The sequence below is a fragment of the Thermothielavioides terrestris genome, chromosome 1 (genome assembly GCF_000226115.1).
Source record: "Thermothielavioides terrestris NRRL 8126 chromosome 1, complete sequence".
In the NCBI taxonomy this organism is placed as follows: Eukaryota; Fungi; Ascomycota; class Sordariomycetes; order Sordariales; family Chaetomiaceae; genus Thermothielavioides; species Thermothielavioides terrestris.
In genome coordinates, this window is record NC_016457.1 from 1381873 (window position 1) to 1399155 (window position 17283).

At 61.0% G+C, this 17283-nt stretch overlaps 6 protein-coding genes across 6 annotated transcripts; 3 read left to right on the forward strand and 3 right to left on the reverse strand.

The window, feature by feature from the left end:
• Positions 1 to 206: 206 nt before the first annotated feature.
• On the forward strand, positions 207 to 2246 carry THITE_2041094 (uncharacterized protein; the record flags this gene model as incomplete). Its single annotated transcript, XM_003648813.1, has 3 exons — positions 207 to 257; positions 365 to 970; positions 1065 to 2246. 3 exons carry the CDS (start codon positions 207 to 209, stop codon positions 2244 to 2246), a joined length of 1839 nt encoding a protein of 612 aa, XP_003648861.1.
• Positions 2247 to 2886: 640 nt separating this feature from the next.
• Positions 2887 to 3753, reverse strand: THITE_2030431 (uncharacterized protein; the record flags this gene model as incomplete). The annotated part of the gene is made up of 2 exons (XM_003648814.1): positions 2887 to 3174; positions 3229 to 3753. Coding segments are annotated over 2 exons (813 nt in total), but the record flags the coding sequence as incomplete, so codon positions are not given.
• Positions 3754 to 4121: 368 nt separating this feature from the next.
• THITE_2106787 (uncharacterized protein) lies at positions 4122 to 6718 on the reverse strand. Its single transcript, XM_003648815.1, has one exon. It carries the CDS (start codon positions 6438 to 6440, stop codon positions 4476 to 4478), a length of 1965 nt encoding a protein of 654 aa, XP_003648863.1. The 5' UTR covers positions 6441 to 6718; the 3' UTR covers positions 4122 to 4475.
• Positions 6719 to 7366: 648 nt separating this feature from the next.
• On the forward strand, positions 7367 to 9542 carry THITE_2106788 (uncharacterized protein). The gene is made up of 2 exons (XM_003648816.1): positions 7367 to 7906; positions 7971 to 9542. The coding sequence occupies exons 1-2, from the start codon at positions 7708 to 7710 to the stop codon at positions 9389 to 9391; spliced, it is 1620 nt and encodes a 539-aa protein (XP_003648864.1). The 5' UTR covers positions 7367 to 7707; the 3' UTR covers positions 9392 to 9542.
• Positions 9542 to 13353, reverse strand: THITE_2106790 (uncharacterized protein). Its single transcript, XM_003648817.1, has 6 exons — positions 13236 to 13353; positions 13038 to 13156; positions 12783 to 12979; positions 12345 to 12728; positions 12058 to 12286; positions 9542 to 12004 (listed from the first exon to the last, which is right to left on the reverse strand). Coding segments are annotated over exons 1-6 (3243 nt in total). The 5' UTR covers positions 13238 to 13353; the 3' UTR covers positions 9542 to 9692.
• Positions 13354 to 13691: 338 nt separating this feature from the next.
• Positions 13692 to 15208, forward strand: THITE_2106794 (uncharacterized protein). The gene is made up of 3 exons (XM_003648818.1): positions 13692 to 14274; positions 14390 to 14818; positions 14868 to 15208. Exons 1-3 carry the CDS (start codon positions 13897 to 13899, stop codon positions 15111 to 15113), a joined length of 1053 nt encoding a protein of 350 aa, XP_003648866.1. The 5' UTR covers positions 13692 to 13896; the 3' UTR covers positions 15114 to 15208.
• The last annotated feature ends 2075 nt before the right edge of the window (positions 15209 to 17283 follow it).

Here is a 17283-nt window from a genome sequence, read left to right on the forward strand (position 1 = left end):
AGCAGGAACCCTGGGCCCCTCCTGCGGCTCGCCTGCAACTGCCACATCTCAGTGCCACGGGACAGCTGCATTCCAAACAGCATCAACCACCACCCCTTCCCATTGACATTTGACAGTTGTACCAGAGCCAGGCCGTTTCTGCACGTTTTTATCTTAAAACTAAGAAGACTCAATCTCGATTTGAAACCACACACGACTGGCCCACCATGGACGACGAGAAGCTCAAGGCCGAGAAGATGGCCGCGGCCAAGAAGAAGGTAGGTAACTTAAATCAACCATTCATCTCGTCCTTTGGTCATCCCGTCATTGGCTCTACGTACCTTGCCTTGCGCGCATGCTTACACCATTCGCTACAATGGCTTAGTTCGAGCAAATGAGGAAAGCAAAGGCCAAGAAGGCCGCCGCCGGCGGTAGCAGCAGCGGCAAGAAGGGCGAGGCCGCTGCCACCACGGCCACCACCGCCACCGAAGAAGCCCCCTCTTCCCCAGCCACAGACGCCGTCTCTGAGAAGCAAGACGAGGATCAACAACAACAGCCACAAGAACAAGAACAACACCAGGACCAAGACAAGCCCACCGAGGAATTCCCTCCAGCTGCCGAACCCGAGGCGAAAGAAGCAGCCGCCGCCCCCACCACCTCCTCATCCGGCGGCACCACGCCCTCGCTAGCGCAGCAGTCCAAGGCGCGCTCGACCTCCTTCAGACAGGGGTCTGTCTCCCTGTCCACCGGCGGGGGCCCTCTGTCGCCCGGCCTGGGCGTGCTGAGCCCCGAGGGCGAGACGGCGCCGGATATCTACCGGAAGCACGTGCTGCGGATCGAGGAGCTGGAGAGGGAGAACAGGGCGCTGGCAAAGGAGGCTAGGGACGCGGAGAAGCGGTGGCAGAAGGCCGAGGCCGAGTTGGCGGACTTGAGGGAAGGTGAAGGGGGGCATGGTGGTGCGGGGCTGGGGGAGGGGGAGGTTGGGAAGTTGGTGAGTTGTTTTTGGCTTTCGTTTCTCTTTTCGTCTTGTGGTTCAGGTTTCCCTCGATGTGTTGGGCATACAGATTTCTGACAAGGCGCGCCAGAAAAACGAGCTCGCCGCGCTGCAGCGCCAAAATGCCCAGCTGCAGGCCCAGCTCGCCCGCCGGCACGGCTCGTCCCCATCCATCTCCATGTCCACCGCGCCCGCGACCAGCACCGAGCTCGAGGCCCAACTGCGCAGCAAGTCCGCCACCATCGAAACCATGTCCCTCGAGATGTCGCGCCTGCGCGCGCAGGTCGAGCGCCTGTCCGTCTCGGCGTCCGCGCCGTCGGAGCAGATCGCCGCGCTGGAGGAGAAGCTCGCGCGGGCGGACAAGACGGCGCAGCGCGCGCAGCGCGAGCTGCACGACCTCAAGCTCGAGCTCGAGCAGGCGTCCAAGCGGGCCGTCAAGGAGGGCTCCGAGCGCGCGTCGGCCGAGACCAAGCTGCGCGCGCTCGAGCGCGAGGCCGCCGCCGCCGCCGCCGCCCGCGACGAGCTGGCCCGCCGCGCCGACGCGCTCGAGAAGAAGGTCGCCACGCTGACCACGCTGCACCGCGAGCAGGACGGCCGGTCGCAGGCGCTGCGGCGGGAGAAGGAGCGCCTCGAGAAGGAGCTCGGCGAGCTGCGGGAGAAGGTGGACCGCGTGGAGGCCGAGAACGCGCGGCTGCGCAAGCGGGATGCCGCGGAGGGCGGCGGCGACGATGACGGCGTGGACGAGCTGGTGGAGGAGGAGCGCTTGCGGCTCGAGAGGAGGGTGCGCGAGCTCGAGGCCGAGAACACTGATCTGAGGAGGGGCATCTGGCATGAGAAGCGGAAAGAGATGCAGCTTGGCCCCGACGAGGCCTCGGCGGCCGCAGGGATCGGCCGGTTCGAGACGGTGGATCTCGGCGGCGGCGGTGGTGGTGGCGGTGGTGGTGGCGGCGGCGTGCTATTTTCGTCGGCGCGGAAGGGGCATGCTGGCGGAGGTGGCGGGTTGAGCGATTTCCTTGCCAGCGGGCTGAACGCGCTCACGGGTGCGGCTGGCGGCGGCGCGGGGCATGCGCAGTATGATGACCTGCTGGAGGACGACGACATGGAGTTTGACGAGGAGGCGTTCCGGCGGGCGCGCGAGGAGGAGCAGAAGAAGCGGATCGAGCGGATCAAGGAGATCAAGCGGTCGCTGAAGAATTGGGAGGGGTGGAGGCTGGATCTGGTCGAGAACCGGCGCGGCGGCGGCGAGGGGATTGGGGAGATCTTTGAGGTTTGAGGCCGGGTTTTGTGGTGAACTGGGTGTGTGTATTCTATTGTGGTAGACGAATAGATGGCATGGAAGCGGAGGTAGACGGTGACCTGTCTGGCAGCTTTGTGAAGCATTTGCCATCCCAGCGGGTTTCTCCTTGTGTGCAAGTTGCTAGTTTCACCTGTTGTGCTCCCTTTCTGGATTAATCCGGTTGTCAGGGATTCTTCATTATAAGGGCGATGTTTGGAGTGTGCACGAACGTGTAAGTGGCCTGGCATGGGACAGGCATTCTGAGTCGGAGGGAAGAGTCAGTCAGGGAGGTTGGGGAGGGTGTAACCGGTGGCTAGCAGCTCGGAGCGTAAACGGTTGATGCAAACCTAAGGCGCAGGAATCGAGATGAAAAATACAAATCAGAGAGAGAGGAGTAGATGGCGGGAAATTTGAACAAGTCAAGGTGTGGATGGGTGAGGGATAGCCGCCTGGTAGGAATTCATTATATGATTGCTATACGTACAGTACAACTGATCAATCACCTTGAGTCCCTGAGCTACAAGAGGCTTGTCAGTTTAGGTTCGCCAGTAAACACAAGCTGGCCCCTTCAAGACAACGCCCCTCCCTCTTTCCCACCCCGGATCCTACGGCGCAAACCCTGACCCCGTCAAAGCCAGCCGCTTCTCAACCTCTCGGCGAAGAACTGCATCATCGGCAGGGCCTCCTCCCGGTTCGTCGGCATCCCATCCGAGGCCCGCTTCCACCGCACGACCCGCACATCCTTGAACTCCCTCTCCAGCAGCTCGACCGCATCCTCATCCACGACCTCGCTCTCCCGCCCGCAGCACACCAGAACCGGCGTCTCCGCCTTGCCCAGCCCACTCACGCTCGGCACCATCGACGGCGGCAGCCCCGCCCCGATCGCCACGACGCCCTTGAACTTTGCCTTCCCTCCCTCTCCCCTCTTACTCCCACCACCACCGCCACTGATGCCCGTCTCCCCTTCTTCGCCAACAACCTCCTGCACGCGGTTCCTCCCCGCCATGCGCAGCGCGCTCGCCAAGCCCAGCGCCAGCGCCCCGCCCTGCCCGAACCCAAACAGCAACACATCCCCGACCTCCCACCCGCACCGCGCGACAAGCACCTCGCCGATCAGGCGGTCCATGACCCAGGCGCGCGCGCGCTCAAAGCCCGGGTCGTCAGCCGCGTCGAGCGCGGGCCCTCCACCGCCGCGCCCGCCGCCGGCGACGTCCAACCGCAGGTCGTCGCCCCAGTGATACCCATACCCATACCCATCAGACCCAGACCGAGACGACTGGTTTTTTGCGCCCCCCGCGTCTCCGTCGGAAGAAGAAGAAGAAGAGGAGGAGAGGAGCAGCGCGGCGCCCGGCAGCGGGGCGGTGCCGCGCACGGCGATGGCCAGCACGCCCGGCAGGCGCAGGTTCTCGGCCAGGCGGGTGAAGGGGGCCGGGGTGTCGCCGAGCCCGTGGAAGAGGAGCAGGATCGCGGTGGTGGACTCGGGCGGGGAGGGGTAAGTCAGGGTGATTGCGGGGGGAGGGCCGGGGTGGGGTTTGTTGTTGTGTTGTTGGGGGATGGAGGAGGAGGAAGAAGAAGGGGGGCTGGAGGGGTGGGAGGTCTCGAGGTAGGCGAAGTCCGCTGGGGTGGGGATGCGCGGTGGCATGTTTCTCGTCCTTTTATGCTTTCTTTAACTTTCGTCCTCTTGGCTGTTTCAGTTTTGTGAGGTCGGTTGCGAGGTGGTGAATCTGGTTGATGGATGGGCGCTCTCGGAACAAGAGTTGCGTTTCTCGAAAACAACGGAATTGAATTGTTATGAATCGAGGTGAGCGAAGTGATGCAATGGGAGTGAGGTGGAGCTCCGGCTTGGCAACCGGCGCTCCGCTGCCGCTGCCGCTGCCGGGCGGGTCCACATCGGATCTGGATGTAAGTACGCGGACCGCGGGGCTGCTCCGGAGCTATAAATGCAGCGCATGACATCATAAGACCCGCGGATCGACCTTGTCCTTGGAGCCATCTTGGCGCCGGTGCACGAGTTCTGCACGGATAGAACCTGTCGAGCATTGATCATAATCATAACCTATATATACCACGGATGCCACTGGCCATGGCGGTTGCTTGAGGGGTTGCCTGCAGCATCAGAGGTGTTGTTGTGCTCACCCTCCCAACGGTGCAATGATACCTGGCCAAGGGGAGACCAAAGAAACCGCATTTATCGAACCCCCACACCCACGCCGAAAAACGACACCCTCATACCCTAAGAAGCTCCGCCTCATCCCTCGCCCTCAGCCTCGACGGACCCGGCGCCATCGGCGTCCAGAACTGCCCCGTGGCATCCCACGTGCCGGCCCTGGTATAGTCGCCCCGGCTGCTGCCCTTCATCCAGGCGAAGCGAAAGTACTCCTTCGCGCGGAGGCCCGCCTCTCTCACCCAGGTGACGTTGGTGACCACCACGGCGGTGTCGTAGAAGTACGTCCTGAAGCGCTCGACGTCGTTGACGAGCACGCTGATGCCGTCGTAGGCGCCCGGCGGCGGGTCCCACGAGAAGGTGATGCTGCTGTTGGCGGTGATGGTCGGCGTGCGGATGGACGGCAGCGCCGTGCCCATGGGCGCGTCGCCCAGCAGCGCGTAGTCGGTCTGCAGGACCGCGTCGAACCCCCAGCGGGCGATGCCGTTGACGAACAGGCCGACCAGCAGGCCCTGGTAGAGCAGGGACGGCCGGGTTTGCAGGCTGGTGCCGGGCAGCAGGAGCAACGCCAAGATGTAGTGGTGGATGCGCAGGTTCAGGTCCGGCAGGGTGACGCTGATGATGATGCCGAGGACGAGGAGGGCGTACAGCTGCAGATTGCGGATGAGCCGCCCTTCCTGCCGGAAGAACCACACCTGCGTCGCGGCGATGACGGCCAGGATCAGGACGATGATGGCCAGGGCTGCGCGGGCGCCCGGCTGCTGGTTCAGGTCGTGGGGCGTGAGGCGTTGGATGGGGATGAAATCGAGCGTGTAGTTGGTAAGAGCGCCGACCCAAGCGGCACCGAGCCAGAGGACCGTCTTCTCGACCTGCGCCGTGAGGCCCTTGAGCGTCCTCCTGATGCCCATCTTGTCGTACATGACCCAGCCGACGAAGGCAGCGGGCAGGAAATTCCCGATTTCAGTGGAGAAGAGCGAGGGGATGTCGGAGTGGTTGGGCGTATCGGTTGCCATGCCGACTGTCCAGTAGAGGACAGTGAAAACGGGGAAGAAAAAGAGGGCCGGCGACGTGACGAACAACGAAAAGACGGCGGTAAACACGACGGAGACGGCCAGCAGCGACCATACCATATCGTGGAACTCACATTCGATGCCCGACTCAAAGGTAAAGGACAGCGGAAAGTACGAATCAAAGCCGATGCTAGTGATTCCGTTGGCCGCCGTGCTGTTGAAGTTGGTCTGCTGCCCGATCAGCTTGACCACGCCGCATCCGCCGTTCGCGTTGGAGATGACGCCCGCGTGTATCGCCGCGCCGCAGATGTACGAGTCGCCGCGGTACACGGCAGGGCCCTCGCCCGAGGCAGGCGGGCCGCCGATGACGAGGGACCGGTAGATGACCTCCTGGTCGCCCACAGCACGCGGGTTCAGAACCTGGTAGCTCGCGCAGTTCGCCGGGCAGAGGAACGGAAACCCGGCGTCGGTGAAGGGCCGGCAGTCGACACCGTCGAGCCCGCAGCCATTGCCAGAGGCCCAGTAGGTCGACCCGCAGCCGATCAGGGTGGGCGTCCCCCAGGCGGGGATCTCGGCCGCGTTTTGGCCGTCGCGCATGAGCAGGGCAAAAGTCACCAGCCATACGGCGAAGTAGGCGATCACGGCAAAGGCGCGGTGCAGCTTGCGCGGGAGGTACTTGTCGAGCAGAACGATGGGGGCGTGCTGCACCAGCGGGAAGAGAGGCTCGATCCGGTAGCGCACGGGAGTGGGCGGGCCGCGCGCCCATTTCACGGTGCTCCTGATGACGCGGCGGACCGGGTAGGGCACCCATTTGAAGCGCTTCCAGGCGCCTTCGTCCTGGATGAAGCGCGGGGTCGGCGGCCGGTTCTCTTCCTCGAGGTCCTCGACCAGCGGAGGGGCGTCTCGGATGGGAGCATCGGGATGGTCGGTGCCGACCACGGTCGCGTCGGAATCCGTGGCATCCTGACGCTCCACATCGACGGCCCGGCTCGTAACCTGCGGCGTGGTTTCGCCCATGGCGCGGATGTCAAGTCAAAAAGAGACCGACCGAGCCGGGATCACAGTGTGTGCTGACGACGTCCCGGAATCCTGTCCCGGAAGCCTCGGCGGCAAGGAATGGCGGCGGGGATTGGGTCCGGCAATGCCGAGCCAGTGTGCCCGCGAGGACACGAAACGAGCGGAGATGGTGCACTGCGCTCCTGTGCAGGAGGGCAAGAACAGAGCATCACATTTAGGTGCGATGGACGGGAGAAAGGGAGGGGGACTAGGTACGCAACAACCGAGCCAGGCACGATCCCGCCCGACGGCTGGATCCCTGCCCTGTTCCTGAGGGTTATCCTTAAAGAGGTCCCGCCAAGACTAATTTCGGAACCTACCGCTTACAAGTATTTACAAATCGCCACGGGGTGAGCGGGGTCGCCACGACTTCGAGCAACAGAGCAACATCATCGACAAGATAAAATCGCAAATACTCGCAACAACAACTCTACGAAACCTCAACCAAATCGAAAAAAAAGAAAACGAAGTTAACCCGCACCCTAACCTTAACCCGAATCCTAACCATTAACCCGAACCCTAACCAGCGGGGGGCTAGCGCCGCCCCCCGCACCCCCGGCGAACTAACCCGTGGCTAACCCGTAGCGATAGTGCAAACCCCTTGGCGGTCTTGGCGGGGTACTGACGCTGTAAAAACATTGCCGACAATTGGCCGAAATTAGTCTTGGCGGGACCTCTTTAAGATCCAGCGTTCCTGAGGGGCTGAAACGCAGCCTTGCAGGGCGGGGATCAGCAGGGCAGCGGGACCTGAGCGGGTCGTGTAGTGTAACGTATTGTACCGTATGCCGTAACATTGAATGGTGGGGGCTTGGCATCAGCGGCAATCGGCAGAGAGCCCCGATACTTAACCGGTTCACGTTCTGGAACAGAGTCCCTGTGGGTCGCCTGTCCAACCTACGTGAGGTACCAAGGTTGTTATGAACACAAAATCGACCGTCTATTACACACATCATCAACGACTGACCTTAGCGGTGGTTTGGTTATACAGGAAACCCAGCGGCTGTCGCTAGTGTTTCAGGCGTTTGCCACTTCTAGGCTCGGACTCTGGCTAGAACTAGCTACACTTACTCGAATCCTCCGTCTGAACTTCAGATTTCAAATTCTGAGATTTGGAGGTCCTGCAGTGAGCCCTTGAATCGCAGCCCAGGGCCCAGGCGGCTAGCCAGTGCTGTACGAGGAGCACTCCCGCAAAATGACGGCTGATAGCCATACTTTGGAGTCGGCAGCCATGAGATTCGAGCTTCTCCAAACTGCCCTGAGAGACGGTGCGGCAGCGCGGTTGGGCCGCCTGGCTTTTACAGGCCGCCGTGCCATCGACACGCCCAACTTCATCGGCGTCACCTCGCGCGGCGCCCTGCCGCACCTCACGCCCGACAATGTGGTCAGACACTTGCAGACCTCGGGCGCTTTCATGGCCCTGGAGGATTGTGAGTTGGGCTTCTTTTTTCTCTTTTTTTCATACAAATCTATGGGCTAACCTGGCTCGCTCAGTCATTGAACGCCCGCAGCAGTACTCGAAGCGGGTGCCCCCTATTTTCCAGACCCCAGCCAACACAAAACATAGTAGCCGCCTCCATGCCTTCACCGCCATGCCCCAGTCCGTCACCACCGTCCTGAGCGCCCGCCGCCATCCCGCCGTGCAGTCGCCTATAGGCAACACCAACAACTCCGTCTCCATCTTCACGTCGACCGGCTTTCAGGTCCTCACCACTAAGGAGTACCTCTCGGCCGTGCAGTGCCTCAGCCCGGACATTGCGATCCCCCCCTCAGACCTCACTTACGGCCCCCTCGCGCCCAACTCCAAGCGGGCCCTGCGCATGGCCGAGCGCACCGACGAGTGGGTGGTCGAGTGGTTCGACGAGCTGCCCCCCGACAGCAGGATATCCACCTTCGCTCCAGTGCTGCCCGTCCCCTACTCCATCCAGTGGGAGTACCTGTCCCGCCTCGCCGAGGACTACCTCCCCTCGTCGCGGCTCTCCGGGCTCGCCGTCTACGACCCGGACCTGCTCCCCGATCTCGCCGACTACTGCGCCCCGCTCCTCCCCTTACCACGCCTCTCCCTCTCCAACCCGCCTACGCCGCACCACATCCTGCGCCAAATCGCCCTCGGCATCGACCTCTTCGCACTGCCCTTCATCAACACCCTCTCGGACGCCGGCCTCGCCCTCGACTTCACTTTCCCCCCTCCACCACCACCGCCTCCCTCCTCCACCACCTCATCCCCCACTACCACAACCACCACCACCACCACCACTACCCCGCGCCCCCTGGCGATAGACCTCGCCGACCCCTCCAACGCCACCTCCCTCGCCCCGCTCTCCCCGTCTTGCTCCTGCTACGCCTGCACCTCCCACCACCGCGCCTACGTCCACCACCTGCTTTCCGCGCGCGAGATGCTGGGCTGGACGCTGCTGCAGATCCACAACCACGCCGTCGTGGCCGCCTTCTTCGCCGGCGTGCGCGCCACGCTCGCCGGCACGGACAGTGCCAACGCCGCTCCCGCCAATAACGCCACCACCACCACCACAGCTGCTGGGTCGTCTCCGGGTCCGGGGGAGTCTGTTGGTGCAGCGGGAGCGGGTGTGATATCCGATGCCGCCGCGGGGTCCGAAACGACATCGTCATCACTGTCGTCGCCATCGACGACAACGACGACGTTCGAGCAGGCCGTGCGGCAGTTCGCGCTGGCGTACGAGGCCGAGTTCCCCGAGGGCGTGGCCCAGCGGCCGCGCGCGCGGGGGTACCATTACAAGAGCGTCGGCGGCGGGGAGGGGCGGCGGAATAAGCCGGCTTGGAGCAAGTTAAATGACGGCGGGGTTGGTGATGGGGGCGCGGAGACGCCGGTGGATGGGGGCGCGGAGACGCCTGTGGATGGGGGCGCGGAGACGCCTGTGGATGGGGAGGGGGTGTAGGGAGGGAATGTCGGAGGGATGAGATGATAGAATATACCAAGGTAGTTGTTGATAATGCAAGGAGTCGGAGCAAAATTTAGATGGCTCCTGCCTGGTGTCAAGAGAGGCGCTCATCGCTGATGACACTGACTGTAGAAACAGACAGCTGCACCTGGGTTGGGGTAGCACGATGTCTCTCATAAGTCCATTCACACAGACTCGTAAGCATCAACGATTTGTCTTGCCCCGTGTGTTTCCACAGCTTCGTCTCGTCTATGTAACAAGCATGCCCCACGGCCAACCGCTGCCGCTGCACGACCGCCTATGACTGGCCCTCCGCAGCTGCAGCCGCATCCCCGTCATCATCCAACTTCACCACCCTCCTGGCCTTCTTCTTCTTCGCCTTCGCAGCCGGCGCCGCCTCTCCCTCCCCACCCACACCAGCCGCCTCTCCTTCCCCACTACCACCACCCCCATCCCCGGTAGTAGGAGCCTTCTTTTTCTTCTTCTTCGCCTTGACCACTCCCTCCGTGTCTGGTCCTTCCCCTCCCTCAACAGCGCCAGAGCCAGCGCCAGTGCCAGCGCCCTCCTTCTTCCCGGCTCCGGCCCCCATCTTCCTGGTCTTCTTCTTCTTCTTGGCCGCCACCACGACCCCCTCCGCCGGCACGCCCTGCGCCACCTGGATCCGCTCGTTCGCCCGCTGCATCTCCAGCCGCAGCCGCTGCACCTCGCGCAGCGCCTGCGCCATCTCGGCCTCCTCGCGCTGCTGCCGCTCGTGCGCCAGCGCGTCGCCGCCGCCGCCGTCCAGGCTGAGATCGCCCAGGTGGCTCGAGTCGACCTGCAGGAGGGACTGCTGCTTCGGCCTTTTCGAGGCGCCAGCGGCGGCGGTGGCCGTCTTGGATTTGCGGGGCTGGCCATTGTTGTTGTTGATGCTGTTGGTTTCCGAGTCGTACGCGGCGGCAGTCCGCGGGGTGGACAGGCCGCTGCCGGAGCCGCCGAAGCCCAGGGTTTCGTCTGCTGCGACGACGATGCGTTGGCGGGGTTTCGGCTTGGCGGGTTGCTGCTGTTGTTGTTTCTCCGCTGCCGGGGTGCCGCGGCCCGAAAGGGAAAGTCTGTCGAGGTCGAGCTGCATGATGGGGATGGAATCAATGTCGAGGTCCGGGCCGTTCTCCTTCTGCAGGATGTTGTGGATGGGTGTGGACGCGCCGCCGGAGCGGGCGGAGTCGGGGATGTAGAAAGGGTCGTCGCGGTAGCGCTCCATGCGCTCTGCCTTCCTCCTGGCGACGATGTCAGGGTCGAGGTAGCTCTCTTCGGCGTGTTGGTATGAGCTCGAGACTTCCTCGGGTGCGTCCAAAAGCCGGTTGATTGCTGGCTCGCTGGACATGCTGGTGGGCGGCGGTTTTTGGTTGTAGTATACTTCGAATTCGTCTTCACCCTGGGTCGGCAGCATCAACGAGTCCGCCTGTGCCAGCAGGCCGTCGAGGTTAGGATGGATCGGCTCATCTAGGTCAAGATCATCGGGAAGGGGCACATTCTGCTGTGTCCCCGGTGCAACCGAGTTCAGCTCCCACCCAGCAAAGAGCGACGGAATGGCCTGGGTAAGAAGCAGCGGCGGATCCTGCTGCACTTCGTCCGTCGAGGGGGGCTGGCCCGCCGCTGCTTCCGCCGTGAGCTTGAGCAGCTCGATAAACTCGACAGCGCGCTCCTGCACTTCCAGATATGGATGCAGCGCAAACGGCTCCAACACATGAATGATGCGGGCCATCTGCAGCGCCACGGTTGACTTCCTCTCCGGGGTCCATAATGCCCGGTTGTCCCCGGCAACATGCGCGAGCAGCTTCAAGATAGCTTGCAGACAGGTTGCGAGAACCTCGGGGTCCGCGATTCGGGGAGCGAGATCCAATAAGTGTCGAAGGGTGTCGTCGGGTGATAGCAGCTGGAGAGCGTACTCGCCAACTACCCACGCAACTGGCTTCAGGGCCCCCGAGACCATTGTTCGTGAGAGCGAGACTTCGGAACTCATTCTGGCTATGACAAGCTCAGCGGCTCGAACCGCCGCAGCCCTGATCGCCTTGACCTTGACAGCCACATTTCTGATCTCGTTGCCGATTTTCTCAGAGATGTCGCCTGGTGTTCGTGATTTTGACGCATCAAGATCCGGGTCCCTTGCTCGCGGGGTGGGTGCTACTCGGACGAGCTGGGTAAGGACGTCAATATACCAGTCGAAGTCGACCATGTTGGCGTAGTTGTCTTGGGAGCACATCCTTAGAATCCTGCCAATCACATCCACCGTGTAGTCGTCTGGGAGAGGCGGTGTGCTCTCCTGTGTCTTACGGCGCCAGCGGGAATCCGCGATTCCCTCGTCGCTCGAGTCCGTTTCGTGGTCCTGGCCCTCCAGACCGTTTTGCCGCTGACTGAGCGCCGCCGAAGACGCCTTGAGCTGCCTCATCAACCGGCTGACGATGGACACAAGATTGTCGCTGCTGACCATGCCCTGCACCAGGTCGAGGGCTTTTATCCTAATGGTGATGTCCTCGCTGTCGATACACTCGAGAATGACGTCCTCCTGCTGCGCGACGAGGAAGGGATGCGTGACAACAATCCGGTTGAAGGCCAGTAGCGCCACATATTTGACTGGTGGGGGGCTTGTCAGTGTCGAACAGGACAAGTAAGGCCAACGCACTTACGATTTGGGTCGCTGTTGACCGACACCATTCCGCGCAGCTTGCTGACACAGAGCGAGGCCACCTCTTCCCTTGCCGAGAAGTCTTCTCCTTCACCGAGAATACCACCCTGGATGATGCCGTTGATACACTCGTATAGCAAGGACATGGCTGGGGTGGTTCGGATAAGGTTCGTCAACGGCGGAAGAAGTTTCCGGACTAGTCGGGGCTCGAGGGGCGTCAAGGTAGCGAACTGCACCACAGTCAGGGATCGAGCGACGAAAGATGATCCTATCCTGGGGCGGCCTTACGAGCTTGATCAGCTTTATTGCCATCCAGTTGTTGCCGCCGTCGACGAGCAGCTCAAAGAGACGCGGCGCTAGCGGAAGGAAGTCATGTGGTCTCCGCCAGCCTAGCTCGCAAACAACGTTCACAATAGCCGCCGTCACGCTCGGGTCCTCGTCCCCGTCCATCAGACGCTCCTTGATCTTGGGCCATGCCGCACGAAGGGTTTCGGGGTATACCAACGCCATCCGGTAGAGCGTGACTACCGTCTTCTTTCGGATGGCTGCATGGGAATGGCTGAGACGAGGCAGCAGATCACCCAGGAGAGACATTGCTAAGGAAGGCGTGACAATGTGGGGAAGCGCGGCGATCGGCAGGGAGATGACAGTGGGCGTTGCGACGCTTAAGTCCTACGGACTAGTCAGCTGGCAGTCTTGCGGGAAACACAGACAGGTCAAACTTGCCTTTTTCAGGAGATTTGTCGCCATCATGAGCACGTCGGTGTCGGGGCGGAAGCTCTGGACGGCGGCGAGATATCCGACGCGCTTCTGGTGATATTTTTGGGACGACATGACCTCGAGGACATGGAACGACGCCCAGGACATGTCATGACCCACCATCTCGAGGTAGACGAGCTTGAGCAAGGCCGTGGCCTTGACGTCTATATCGGCCGCGTCAGCTTGACGGTGCGGCGAGGGAGGAAGCCGCGGCAGACCAACCCATGTCCTGGCTGCGTATCTCGGAGCGGCATTCTTTCAGACAGCTCTGAATGTACTCCTTCTCGTTGCCCTTGTGATTCCGCAGACCGCGGATGAGGTCGTACAGCGATTTCTCGAACCTGGATGTGGCATCAGCACTGCTGCGTACGGCTGCTTGGGGCGGGCCCAACGCGGGACACGGCGGACGGGAAGGCGCACATGGTGAGAAAAAGCGTCTATTACTGTCTATTTGTTTGGATCTAAGGCTTCTCCGCCGCGCACTCGGTGCTGCTCGATGCCCGATGCTCGATGTTCGGCGGAGGAGGAGGACGCGTGCTGCGGACCATGGAAACCGTGCTTCGGCGAGGCTCAACGGGGCGTTCTGTCAGAAGGGATAACAGTGGGATATGCGATGACGAAGCGCATTTTGTCGCGCGCCCTCGTCAAGTCCTGCTCACGGGTTGCTGTGTCGAAAGCCGGCGTGGTCTGCCCCTCCTGTCACGGGCTTACGCTGCACAACAGTCGTGGTGGAATCGGCGATGGACCCGCAATTGCAGATTCGAGGTGCCGGCTGCAGCACGTCACTGCACAGTGCCCCGAGTCCGAGGCAGCGCTGTCAGTATCCTGCAGGGCAGGATCTCGCACTGTACTTACACCGTGGCTGTAATTAACTGGCTACCTGTAGCCTCTTACGCAGTACCCTGCTGGGGTTCTTGGCACAAGCCAGCTCCACAACAGGTCCAAGGTCAGCTCCACCACAGCTCCGTCCGCACGGTGTCGTCCGCTCCACTACCAATACCAGCACATACACTAGGTTGAACGAACAGCAGCTCAGCAAGAAACAAGAAAGCAGGGACACTTGAACCAGTTTGCATCATCGATGGCGCCATCGCTCCTCCGCCCGACAACGCAGCTCTCCCCAGAAGCGGCGTTGACGTTGTCGCAGCAAGCTCCAACAATCCTGCGCAGCTCGCCCTCGACCGTGTCCTCGTCGGCCCTCAATGCCTTGTTCGCAAGCTCCGAGAAGCCAGAGCTCTGGCTCCAGTACGAGAATCTTATACTGGCGTGTCTGCGGACGGGCGATGAGCGGTCCGCGCACCAATGCCTTGAGCGTCTCGTCGCGCGTTTCGGACCGGACAACGAACGGGTGCAGGCGCTCAACGGGTTGGTGAAGGAGGCCGAGGCAAAGAACAACAGCGAATTGGAGGCTGTGTTGAAGGAGTACGATCAGATATTGAGCGAGAACGATACCAACATCGTCCGTTACCACCCTTCTCTTCAACTTTCCCCTCCACCGCCCCTTCCCCCCCTCCCCCTCCCCCACCCTGCTGCTCTGCTCTCATCCGATCGGTCGCTCACCCAAGTGACTGCAGCCTATTGCGAAGAGGCGGATCGCGCTCCTGCGGTCAATGGGGCGCCTATCCGACGCTGCCTCAGCCCTTGTGCAACTTCTCGGCTTCTCCCCTACCGATGCCGAAGCTTGGTCCGAGCTGTCGGATGTCTACCTGTCTCAGGGCCTGTATCCACAGGCCATTTACGCCATGGAAGAGGTCCTGGTGTTGGCGCCAAATGCATGGAATGTATGCCATCCAACCACAGCGATAGCGCGGGATCTAAGCCCTATGCTAATGCAACCCGTTCAGATACATGCTCGGTTGGGCGAGCTGCATTACATGAACGCCACCGCTCCGGGAGCGGGCAGCGGGTCGTATCAGAAGTCCATGGCTGAGGCTATCAAGCGTTTCTCGCGTAGCATCGAGCTCTGCGACGATTATCTTAGAGGATACTACGGCTTGAAGCTGGTAAGTCCCTCAAAGTGTGATATCCGGATGGCAGCTGACAATTCCCCAGGTTTCCCAGAGGGTGCTCCGCGATCCCGGAAAGCCGCCAGTACGATCGGGTGACAGCGAGTTCGCCCTTCCAGACAGGAGCACCATTGAGCGGCTGAATGAGTTAGCGACAGCCAAGCTGTCCGAGATCGTCCGACGCAGCACTGCACAGGACCGGGGCTGGCGTGGTTACAGCGAAGCTGAGATTGCGGCAGCTCGGGAATTGCTCTCTGGCGATGCGTCTGCCTCGTTGGCCATCAAGAGATGATGGCCTTTGGGCCCAGGAGAATATCATCGGCGCCGCCGCGCAGAGATCCAGTGGCACGCTCGCGACGCCCGCAGCAGCATGAGTTGTGGTGGAGACGGTCCCGGTGCCTGTGCCAACTTTTGACGCGAGCTTTTCGGCATCGTGTTGGATGGTCGAAGTGTTTTCAGCAAATCTCCGCGTTCCATTCATTCATTGGGCGCGTTGCTCGTCAATGCTTACAAGAGCCGAGGTGTGGGTCTCCTGGGCAGAACATGCGAAAGACAACCCGTACGTGGCTCCAATAAAGCAGTCAGTGGCCCGTTGGTGGGGAATGGGCGGTTGCCTTGGAGCCCAACCAGCAAGTGGTTCGCAGTGGCTCTGCTGCGCACTTGACTGCCTCTGATATTCGCTGAGACGCTTCACCGCTGTCTCCTTTCTCATGTTCGCTTTGGGCAGAAAAACACCGGTGATTGCCGGGCTCGGCTCACCAAGGAGAAGAGGGTGGGTTTGGAACTGCAGGCACAACACCCACAACCTCACATATCCTGTTTTTGTTGTGTAGTCGAGCACACCTCAATGGTCGCTTGACGGGCTGTGCGAGGAGCGGCAGGAGTTCAAGGTGCCTGGAATGGTCCCCTACGCCGACCATTAGCCTGGGACGTACGTACGTTGACGTGTACGCCGATGAGACCAAAACTCAAACCTTACGCCGACATTGTTGCGGTTAATTAGCAAAGATTTACAAACACGGCGTCAACGTCGAAATGAGATGCCGCAGGACGAGGTCTTTATATCTAAGACCTCAGTGTCCGTTGGATCTTGTCCGGCATCTACACACTCGCCCAATCGCTCTCGCCAAAGTCAGATTTGATTTCCCTGCCCTGTCACGTTCGAAACTTGCACTCTCTTTGTGACTCACGCCGTCGTACGGATATTGGATCACATGCCCGGCTCCCTGTGTTCCCAACTCTACGCACGAACTGGCACCCCTATTCTTCCAGGACCTAAGGATCCCGGCCCAAGGAATACAGACAACCGTGTGGAACTTTCTGAGGTTGCCTTCGACATTATGACCGCTGGGCAGCCCGGCTGGGGTTGCAGAGAGGGATTGGCTTCCGCCACCGGTGAAACGATCCCTGTGGGGACTGGCCGAGCGTTGAGCTGCAGGGCCGTTGGCCTCTGCTCAGTTGCAGGCACAACGGATGGCCAACGCCACTCCAGAGTCGTTGCCTCAAGTCGAAGAAGAGATTCACCGCCTTGACAGATCTCCTTGGGCCGGTGACGCCCCGTTGGCATCAGGCATCTCACCGAGAGGCTCCGCGCATTTGCTCTGTCGTGTTGTCGAACCGAGCCTCAGTGTCCCTAGTGAGTGATTTTTCTGTAGACCGGGACCAACGCTCCGCTTCTTCCGATTAGTTGCTTGCGCTGCAGGTGCCATCCTGTACCTCGAGCGTACATTTTATTGCTCCGCTTGCACCAAGCCTCTCGGCCACCTCACGAAAACCTGAATAAAAACCCGGAGGTACGTGTTCTCCACCAGCACCTGCCCTTCAAGATCCAATTTTCTCGGCCGGACTCAGTCTGTGCGAGTGGCATCTTCAAGTCAGCTTCCAGTCAAGTTGCATTTACAGGAGCACAAAATCCAACTGCAACCTTCTCGACATTATTTTATCGCGTTCAACAAGGCAGCTCGAATCCAGGCAAGAAAGCACTGCCCAAACGACCGAACAGCTGTCGGGTGTCAGGTACGGTGCACATTTCCCAGCTCTCCCAACTCCGCCACCTGGTACCAGCCCAACCCCACATCCACACACCATTTCACGTCGCGGCGGTACTAGCAGTACATCTGATGTTCGGACGGTCAGGTACAACATCGGCGCTCATCAGCTGACAGCGAGTGCGGACCACTTCAAGACCGGCCAGGACCCAATCTCCGGTATGACGGTGTCTCCTTTCGGCTTGTTTAGTACTCCTTCCGTTGCCTCACCGTTTCTGTTTCCTCTCCTCTTCTCTTCTTATCTTTTCTTCTTTTTTTTTTTTTTCACTTTTTTCCTTTTCTTTTCTGGTTTCTTTTTGTTTCCTGTTTTGTTTTCTCTGTCCCCCCGCCGATGGCAGGTTTTGCGCTCTGCAATTCTTGCACGTCATTGCCTTCTGCCCTCCGCAGTATGCCCGACTTCTTCCCCACCCGGCT

Excerpts from the sequence above, each read along its gene's own strand:
- THITE_2106787 (XM_003648815.1), bottom strand. The coding sequence starts at position 6,440 with ATGGGCGAAACCACGCCGCAGGTTACGAGCCGGGCCGTCGATGTGGAG.
- THITE_2106788 (XM_003648816.1), top strand. The coding sequence starts at position 7,708 with ATGAGATTCGAGCTTCTCCAAACTGCCCTGAGAGACGGTGCGGCAGCG. Across the intron at positions 7,907-7,970 it reads TTTCATGGCCCTGGAGGATT|TCATTGAACGCCCGCAGCAG; the intron begins GTGAGTTGGGCT and ends TGGCTCGCTCAG.
- THITE_2106790 (XM_003648817.1), bottom strand. Across the intron at positions 12,287-12,344 it reads CAATAAAGCTGATCAAGCTC|TTCGCTACCTTGACGCCCCT; the intron begins GTAAGGCCGCCC and ends ACTGTGGTGCAG. Across the intron at positions 12,005-12,057 it reads GGTCAACAGCGACCCAAATC|TCAAATATGTGGCGCTACTG; the intron begins GTAAGTGCGTTG and ends GCCCCCCACCAG.
- THITE_2106794 (XM_003648818.1), top strand. The coding sequence starts at position 13,897 with ATGGCGCCATCGCTCCTCCGCCCGACAACGCAGCTCTCCCCAGAAGCG. Across the intron at positions 14,275-14,389 it reads GCGAGAACGATACCAACATC|CCTATTGCGAAGAGGCGGAT; the intron begins GTCCGTTACCAC and ends AAGTGACTGCAG. Across the intron at positions 14,819-14,867 it reads GATACTACGGCTTGAAGCTG|GTTTCCCAGAGGGTGCTCCG; the intron begins GTAAGTCCCTCA and ends ACAATTCCCCAG.